At 42.3% G+C, this 10,158-nt stretch overlaps 1 protein-coding gene across 1 annotated transcript in view; it reads right to left on the bottom strand.

Annotated features, from left to right (window-relative positions):
* The window catches only part of LOC104407561 (teneurin-4-like), a gene marked incomplete at both ends in the record, with an annotated part of 152,162 nt that overhangs the window by 45,570 nt on the left and 96,434 nt on the right, over positions 1-10,158 (bottom strand). Inside the window, one exon of the mRNA XM_010016878.1 lies at positions 4,986-5,132. Coding sequence (XP_010015180.1) covers positions 4,986-5,132 — 147 coding nt within the window. The remainder of the gene's footprint in view (positions 1-4,985; positions 5,133-10,158) is intronic.

Below are 10,158 nucleotides of genomic sequence, written 5' to 3'. Positions count from 1 at the left end.
CAGGGGCTTGTAGCAACCTGCTCTAGTGGAAGGTGTCCCTGCCTGTGGCAGGGGTTGGAACTGGATGAGCTTTAGGGTCCCTTCCAACCCAAACCAGCCTGTGAGTCTATAATTACTCTGTGCAGTTGTGCCAATGGGCTATGGTACAGTTGAAGAAACTATATTGAATCCATTCCTGAATTACATCATCCTTGAAGTTAGAGTTGGTTTTTAGTGGCAGCAATAACTACTACTTAGGGCTGCAAGGAAAGGCCAAAATTCCATGTGCAGTGCCACGGTGGCTCTGCACACTGCTCTGCTCTGCTCACTGCTTCAGGGTTGGAAGACTAAGGCAACATTTAGTTGTTCTGGCCCAGGAGGATAGAGGGAAGGAAAGTATAAGGATTGCTCCACTTGCTAGCTCTTGGGTAGCATCTGGTGGAGCACAGTCTACGCTTGCAAAGGCAAAATGGGCTCACACGTACATTGGAACCCTGTGCTTGTGATGGGCTAAAAGCACTTCACGTAGCTGTCACAAATGAGACAGAAACTGAGGGGCAGAAGCTTCACTAGTACAATTCTTGAAGAAAAAGAGAACAGGATGGTTTATTTTCTTCACTCCCAAAGGAAGATCCTTGACCAGGTGACAGAGAAGTGAAGCTGCTATTCTATGTAATATACATTAGGATAGGCCAGCATTATTTGACTGTGAAGGTTACCTATACCTATCTATCTATCTATCTATCTATCTATCTATCCATCCCTCCATCCCTCTGTCTATCTAAATTATCCTGCAGATATCACTAACACAAACCTTTGGAAGAGTTTAAATTGGGGAAAGGCAGCAGAGAAAAAGAGACAACTGACCATCAACCTCTAATCTACATGGAGAGTTAGATAATATCAGGAACATTTATATTCCAGACATATTTTTCACCTAAGAAAGACTTTTGCCTTTCACAAGTATAGATTCACTTTGGGCAGAGTTCAGCAGCTGTTTAGCAACTGGAGTTGTTCAAAGCAAGAAATGAAGGATGCAGCCAGTTCCACTTCCCAGAGAACCAGCAAGCTTTACCCTACCTGGAAGACTTGGCTGCTCTGGAAAAGCCCACAACAATAACAAAGGCCCTCAAGCGAAGTTACTGTTCAGACAGAACCTTTAGAGCAAAGGAGCAATTTGCTTTAATATCTGCAATTCTATCATGGTTTCAGGACAGTGTGGTGTATCCAGTCAGTGAAATGGGGAATGGGCCAACTCTCTGACTCTCAAGATGGAGGGAATCAAGCAGTTAGATGATTTCCCATGTGCAAAGGTGGTTAACACAGCTTTGCTGTGAAGAACATCCTTTCCTCTTCTCCCCTGTTATTCCCACACACTCTGCTCCTAAATGCAATGAAACTTGTATGTAGGCTATGGAATATCAGCTGTGTCTCAAGGCTTTGTCAAATGCCCTTAACTCTACTTCTAGGACTTGTCACAGAGGATAATTTCATTGGTCTTTTAAACCTTCAAACTTCTGATTCTTCAAGCACATGTCAGAGCGCTCAGTGTGGGGTGAGACAGCCCTACTTCTAGGCAGCAAATGTTTGCAGCCATGCATTAGACACAATATTTTCTGCCAAAGAGAGGCAAGAACCACTTTTCTCAGCTTGTTTTAAGGAAACACCTCCCATTTCTGGTAATACAGGTGGCCTCATAGGTCAAATGTACAAAATCCTCTCCTTTTACCCAGATTGTTAAAGCTCTGTCACTGCACTATTTTTCCTTGTCTGATACTGGATAATCACCTACACTCAGTTACCTGCTACAACTCCTTTCAAGTTGATGGGCTTTGTGTTTAAAAGTGTAAATAAACTGGACCTGGGTGTGAAACCTAAGTGCTGGCTTTGACAAATGACACTCGTGTGTGGAGAGGGAACTGCTTTCCAAGACACCTCTTTTCTAACCTGAACAGAGATTGCATTTCACCGCATCTCTCCCCGAATGACTTGTGCTCAGCTTGTTATTGTTTGTCTGAGCAGGCTCCAGATTTAAGAGGCAAACACACCCTGTAATTTGGGACGTGTTTCCCTCAGGGTATGATTAGGCTGGGTTCATGAAAAAGATTCTGACTTCAGTTCCCATTATCCTGAGGAATTTCTGGCTGCAGGGATCTTGATTAGCAGACACTCGATACCACAGTGCACGAACCAGCTTCCCACCAGCTCAGGCAGGGTGAAGCTCCCCCCATAGTGGTGTCTCAGCTTCAAGAGATGCTGCTCTGAGCAGAAAGTGACTCAAAGGGTAGCAGTCATCAACCAAAAGTAGGCACCTATGAGGTGATACCTGAAATAGCTCAGAGAGATGATGCCCTACATCTGTTTCTCTCTGCCTGTGGTGACTAGCTCAGATGTTCATGAAAGGACGACCATCTCCACTGCCTGCATTCATGTGCATATGAAGACAAATTTGGCAATAGCCCTGAAATCTTTTACAGTGAGCCAAAATAAACCACCTTTCTCCAGCCCTGAGCATCCATCACTCCAGAAACTGTGGCAGGATCCCAAAAGAGAGAGAAATTATAGTGCTCATACACATGCTACATGCTCTTTTAAGAGGCTGTTCAGGCCTCCATCTCTTCAGTGCACTTTAAAGCACAGCAGTTTCTCAGGGTATAATGTTTGTGGTGATAAAGTGGCTGCACTAAATATGGGCTCAATTCTAAACCCAGGTGACCAGTGTCATTTGAGTTCCCTTTGGATAGCTGAGAAATCCAAAGGCAGCTGCCACATGAAACATATATTATACTCAACTAGAGATCCAACTTATCATGAAGAGGAAGCAAAAAGCCAGCTTGGATGCTCTAGGATGCCTCAGACGGTGCTGGATGGAAGGCAACAGACATTAAGTTGGAACATGGAAAACTATTATTAGATATTAGGAGAAAAATGATTACTATCAGGATAGCCATATACTACAACAGGTTGCACAGAGAGGTGGAATCTCCATCTTTGGAGGTGTTCAAGATTTGACTGGACACCACCTTGAGCAACATGATGTAATTAGAACTGCTTTGAGCAGGTGGATAACTGGAAAACTGCTGGAGGTCCCTTCCAACCTAAATTATCCTATGTATGTTCTACAAGTGTCTCTAGCTGTCTTGCTACAGAAATCAGCATCAAAACTAGGAAACAGGTCCAGAATCATCCTTTCTTCAGAAGTCCATTAAACTATATTCAAATCCCTGTGCTGAACAACAACTCAGGCTTCAAAGCAGAAGTGCCTCACTACTGCTGATGCTCCCACATTTCACGGGTTGATATTCTAGATTTAAGCCCACAAATGATTAATAGAAATGCATAAAAATCAAGTCAAGAAGGTTAATGTTTTCCACTGTTCCACTTTTCAGCTGAGGAGAACCCTTAGCAGTAATGCAGCAAAATCAAAGGAGTAACAGTGTGTGATGGATTATCTGTAATGCACACCATGTACATGTATTAGTTCTGGTGTACCAAGAGTGAAGTCAACACTCATCTGTGGGCTCTGACACACGAACAAGCTGCCACAAGGCAACACATTACAACCTCTCAGTTGCTCTGCTCTAGCTGCGTACACCACTGCTCCACATGAGTTCACCAAATGCAAGTTAGCAGCTGATGCGTCGATGCCTTTAGTCTCTCTTGTCTACATCTGCTGTCCTGCAATGGCAAGGTGACAAACAGCTTGTTTCAAGGTGAGGGTAACCCACTTCTGAGGTTAGCAGGAACTAGCACCAGGTTAGCACCAGGAGATACAAGGAGATGGTGTTCCGCCAGCCTGCTCAGAGTGTGGCCATGCTCTTTGTGATGTTGTATGGTGGTGTTCTACACTGTATGTTATTACTCCTTCCCTCTCTCCGTTTCTAAAAGCTTTGCAGGATTTGTGTTGGTTATTTTTTCCCATGGAAACTGGGATTATCCTTGGCTCTGTTTACCATGCTTTTACATATCTGATGTGATGAACTTTATTGCTGCCCTGTGTCAGCTGCAAATAGGAACTGATACTCAGTTTCATGTGAGGCAAAAAGCAATCTTTGTTTTAGAGTGTGAACTCTTTGTATGGTTCTCTAGTTTTTTTCCCATCTTTTCTAAAGGGATAATTTGGTCCATTTGCCATGCCAGATGTGCAGAAGTATTTTAAATATTCAATCAGAATCCCAGTTGCTGTGAAGCAGATAATCACAGTCTTGGCTTGGCTATTTGTTGTAGCTGTACTGTTCTTGTGAATATGATAAAACAGAGGCTTGCAAAAGGCAGTCTCCACTTCACAGTCTGGGTCCTGGCCCAGACTTGTGGTTTACAAAGCCTTTTGCTGAGTGACAACAAAACAAATTATGCAGTCTCCCTTATGCCTTAAATTTAATATCTCATCTCCTGCCCTTTAATTCAAACCTTCACACTGCACCAGGGTTTCCTTTGTAATGAGATAACCCTGAATATTAAGTTTGCATTACGCAGAGCTATTATTCACATGCCTGACATCATTACATATGGAACTGTAATCAATAAAACATGGCTCGAGAGGGATTGGATGGCTTGTGGGCATGGGGATCAGTCACCAAAAGCCTCTAAATTTCTGCAAAACATCCACCCCAAGTCAGTAGTGACCTACTGGAGAGCCTTGATGAAAACCTCAGGCAGTGAGGCCATTTGAACAGTCAGGGATGATGGCTGTCTGAGGTGGTCCCATTGTATCACTGCTGAGCCACTTGTCTGGGGTGGAGTGATGTGTATGTAGCCTCTGCTTGTTCTCTGGTATATGGACTTGATTTGAGGATAAACAAACATTCCCCTTCAGCCCTGGCACCCCAGATCTATTCCATTTGAATTCAAATCCACTCTGGCTGAGTCAGCCTGGCAGGCTTCACTGTCTGTTCCCAGCTGTCAAAACCCAATCTGCCCTGCAGCATCAAGCCCAGCTGACAGCTCACTGGGTGAGCTTTGTAGGCTCTGTGAAGCCTGACAGGTCGCATGTGCTCATGTCCTACCTCCGTCGTTGTCTTTCCCATCTCCACACGCCGTCTCCATGGAAGTGTCGCATCCTGCTCCCCTCCAGCCCAGCTGGCAGACGCAGTGCCAGCCATTCATGTCCAGAGTGCATCTGCCGTTGCCGTTGCACAAGCCAGGGCATCCCTCTGCAAGGCAAACAGCCACACATTCAAACACACTGCAAAGACAAAGCAAACAGCCTGGAGAGGGGCTAATTAAACAGCTTTTTCCCTTTGCCTTCTGTTTATTTCTCTGCTCTCACTTGGTGCCTTCCAATGTCTTGGAATGGTGGTGACCACTCAATGAACTGCTGTTTCTGGCTCTCCCCAGAGGTCCTCTTAGCACAGTCTCACTAAATAGATCAAGGGAATCATGGAATCATAGAATGGTTTGGGTTAGAAAGGGCCTTAAGATCATCTAGTTCCAACTCCCTGCCATGGGCAGGGACACCTCACACCAGACCAAGTTACTCAAAGCCCTGTCCAACCTGTCTCACCTGGAAAGGTGAGCTCCAGGGAAGCAATGAGATTTTCCTGCTGCACTGATTATAAAACCCACCTTGCCCTCCAAGTCTCTCAAAGCATTTGCTACGGGAGACCAAGAGTTGGGGTTACCTAAATTGCATGTGGGGTTAAAGTTCCCAGCACCTGGTGGGATAAAAGAGCTGGCTTCTAGCAATGCTGAGATCTCAGACTGATGAGCAAGGCCAGCTGGAAAGGGAAGGCAGAAAACATTTGGAAAACACTTGATTTCTCTACCGTAGTCATTTTGGGTGGGATTCATCTCATCTGGTCAGAATTAATCTATAACAGAGATACCTTCAGCTCCCTGTAGTCAGCAGGGAAACAGACTGTCCCATGGCATCAGCCTCTTTGTATGCACTGGATTCCAATACCAAGAGGCTGAAGAAAACACCCATTTCTCCCCAGTGGCTAGAGAGAACCCAGCATACAGGCAGGTGTTTATTTTATAGGTGATAAAACTCAAGGGGGATGAATCCTATCTATCTCTCAGTCTGCTCATGAGGGTTTGATTTCTCATCTGATGATCTCCTGCTGGAATTCTTGTTCTGTTTCTTTCCCCAATAAGATAGCAATTTCCACAGTAAGCAGCGGTGGGAGGGAGGCTGTTTAGCTTATACACTTCTGGGGGCTTTTTACCTGCAGAGCTCTGAAATCTTTACCAAGAAGCCATCAGAAATGTAAGACACATTTTACAGCTTAGGAAACTGAAGTGCAACACAGTGAAGGTCACTCAGCAGGACTGATCATAGCAGGAACACAATTCAGTCTTCCTGAGCCCTGCTTTAAAGTTCTCTCTATTTATATATGTTTTGTGCATCCTGCCACATAGTTTTGAGTTTCTCCAGCTTTGCAAGACAGGTTTTGCTTGTGAAACTGTGTGAACAACACGGACTTGTACTGTCCTAATGAGTTACAACGCGACAGCGAAAAGGTGTAACATCTGGTTGACTGCCTGACACAAGGGTCTGCCCATGGACGTGCTGGGGTAGTGTGTAGAGCACATCATGTCATGGTGTGTCCTGCACTGGGGAAACACCAGTTAGAAACGACTTTCAACTAACAAATGGTTTCATGGTGAACTTAACAGCTTTTCTAGGGCTGTTTTACTAACAAGTGACAGTTTTACAGGGAGTAAATGGAAAAGGGAACAAAGGTGGTAATGGAAAAGTCCTTTAAGAGGATCTTAAAGGATCTTAAGTTTTTAATTTACAAACATATTTGTTGTGTTTCAGTATTTTCATTTCATTTTCAATATTTCTATATTCATTTTTAAATGTGTATTCGGGGGGGGACATACAGTGTGTGTGTAGGTGTGAGCATGCCTGTATGTATTTTGATATTTATACACTATGTTAATATTTATATACTACAGAAGAGCTATTTATAGGCAAGGCTACTTGACATTCTCCACTTTAATATCCTGCCTTCAGTTTCTTACAATGTAGTAATTGAAGTAGTAACTTACAACTGAAGTGCTGAACTTTTAACTATTTAATCTGATCTTTTTCTATACTAGAGCTAATTGATGTGTTTGTTTAATCCCTTTCAGTACAAGCTTGTTTTGGAGAATGGGAGAGGAAGAATCATAGAACGCTTTGGGTTGGAAAGGACCTTAAGATCATCTAGTTCCAACCCTTTACCATGGACAAGGACAAAAAGAAGTGTATTACTTGTTAAAATAACCTGGTAAAATTACTTAGCTATGTAGGTAATCCCACTTCAGACTAGATAAATATAGTTTGGATGGGACCATCCTGATGATATAATTGGACTTTTCCCCCCTTTTTATAAATCTGCCTAAATTTGCCTAGAGGAAAAACCTCTGGAGAAATCTCACTCTGTGGGTATTGTCATGGATCCATTAGAGCTTGGCTGGTGCATCATCACTGAGCACACATCATGTTTCTACTGCTTGGACTTTTTACAACTCATCCTATGAAGTTCTTTTCTATGCAGCAGTTGCTCAGGAAACTCCTTGCAAAGATGTTCTGGTGTTGACCTGGACAGGAGAGCAATGAAAACCAAAAAGGGTTGGGTGATGAGAAGTTGAAAACACCACTGTAGAAGGATGAGAGAATAAGGGTTGGATACCATTAGATTTTTAAAGCAACAAGTGATGTTTAATTCCTGAAGCAGACTCTTTATTTTTTGCAGTGGGAAGAAGATAGGTTTTAGAAGTTTTTGCTGGGAGCTAAAGACAAAAAGCACCCTGGGTTTGGTTCCAAGCCATGTAGGAACAGATTGAAACCCAGAAATGGTTTAAGTTAGGCCTATGAGGTTTCACATGATGACAATTCAGAAGGAAAAGAGGGATTCCATGTTAGTGGTTTTTGTTTCAATTGTATTTTGCATTTCATAATCTTTGGAACAAAGATCTCACAAGCAAAGATCTAATACTATTAGACAGAAAAGATACTGTAGTGATCAATTACTTGCTCCGAGACCGATAAAAGCAAATGATCTTCAAATGCCTCATGTGAGGAGTGTCCAGCAAGTATAAGGAAAAACTAATATAATCATAAAAATTAGGAGCTCATATGGAGCTGCACGTGCTCCACATTCCCAGGCTTAGCAAAGGAGGAATTTGGAGTTGCAGAAAATAGCTGATACAATCTGGATGAGGCACCTTCTGAGGAAATAAGAAACCTCGATGTGTCCACTCTAGCACAGCAAAGGCTGAAAAGGCTGAAATGTGTTCCACAAATTCATGGCACAGCTAAACAGTGAGAAGGGAAAACAGTTATTTAAGCTGAAGGGAATAATTCTGGCATAAGAATAAATGGACATAAACTAAACATGAAAAAATTCTGGCTTGAAAATAGAAAGAAAAATAAGTAATTTTCCAGGATGAAAGGAATAAAGTTTTGGAGCAGCTTCCCAGTAGGAGCATGGAAAAATAAGTAATTTTCCAGGATGAAAGGAAGTTTTGGAGCAGCTTCCCAGTAGGAGCATTAAGGAGAAGAACCCTCACTTACTATCCACAGAGCTTGGTACATTTACATAAAGTTTTACACAAAGTGGTTACCCTCTACAGCAGAAGACTGGACTCTAACTGAGGAGATCCCTTATTATGTCTTTGAATTTTGTGTCCAATTCATTGTCTATATGAAATGTGTTTGAGAGTATTTGAATGGACTTCCAGGATTTCCTCTGAATCTTCTTGATCTGGACCTAGAGAAACTAAGTCAAGCATCCCAGAAAGCAGACAGAGAGAGGAAGAACATCCTTCATGAGAGGAGAGACAGAAGAGAGTATCTCATGAGAGTATGTATTCCCAAAGTACATATTCCTTTTCTTGACTATTAAGGGTGACTAAATGAGATATAAGCATCTATGCTGTAGATACCAAAAGCAGAATAACTCCCACTTGTAATTTCATACTCCACTGTCTTGGCATCGTTCAAGTCTAGAAAGTAAGTTTACCCATCCCACGAAGGAGAGAGTCATCTTTGGTTCCTAGTGAGATAAATCTCTTCCAAGGAGTCAAAAAAAGCTGTTTCCTAATGAGACAAACTCTTCTTCACAGATTCTCGAACATAAAAGTTTCCAGATATTAACCATTACATTACAAAGTATCAGTGACGTGAGGATTAAGCTGTACCTCTCCTTTGTCATGGGTCTGGTAGGGAAGAAGACAGTTTCAAGAAGTAATGAGAATGAAACCATTAATATAAATCATTTTAATTAATTAAATTAAACAGCAGCTATACTCATACCTTCAGATATTTAGAAGGTAACATGGATGTGTAGGCCAATATGTCTAGGAGAATGGCTCTACAAGTACTGCCATTTCTAGACTGGTTCACTGCATGAAGACTTGACCATCACTGAGGTAGGAACATGCAGTATTCCCCAGTTCACGAACAGTGCACTTCAAAGCATATGACAAAAAGACAATACAAATAAACTTAATCCTCTCCTTTCCCCCATGCTAGGGAATAAAGCAAAAGATCACCTTGTCTCCAAAGTGCTTCTGAATACCAGCACAGTGGGATGGCTTAATCCTCACAGACTTACACCACCATAATCTTGCAGCTCTGATTTCTCATAGCTAGAGGCACTAATGGTTCATTATTCCTGTTTGTTAACTGTATTTGGGTGACTAAGAGAATTAAATACATGAATAGGGCTTTTTGAAGCAGTGCAGGGCAACCCTTTATGTGAGTTTCCAACTGATGCACATGAAAGTGCTGCTGAAAGATGATAATAGCACAGGACATTCCCAAAGATGTCAGATTTGCCATGCAAGAGACAATACAGAGCAGGGAAGCAATATAGAAGTGGATTTTGAATTAGACAAGAAAATAGTATCAGAGTCGAAGGAGACTGTCACCAGAGTAAGAAATTATCCTGCCATTTTAAAGCTGCTGGCAAAATAATTTGCTCTTAATGATCTGTACAGTTAAGGCCTTCTCTAATTAGTCCAATTATAAACAAGGTTCAATGGGATTTTTCTTCAAGCCAAGCCTCATTGCTACTTGAAATTGGACTTAAAAGATAAGGCTATTATCTTTCCTCCATTGTCAGTAGGAAAGCACTGATGGATGTTCTAGCAAGTCCCAGCAGACAGAGGTTGAGCTCCAAAACAACTAGGACATGGCTGAATGCAACATGTGAGGATACAAACACTTGGAGCTTGAGGGAACAA

This window comes from Nestor notabilis, unplaced genomic scaffold (genome assembly GCF_000696875.1).
Source record: "Nestor notabilis isolate BGI_N333 unplaced genomic scaffold, ASM69687v1 scaffold2266, whole genome shotgun sequence".
Taxonomy (NCBI): Eukaryota; Metazoa; Chordata; class Aves; order Psittaciformes; family Psittacidae; genus Nestor; species Nestor notabilis.
The sequence above is the reverse complement of the archived record's forward strand: the minus strand, read 5'-3'. Positions and strand labels throughout refer to the sequence as shown.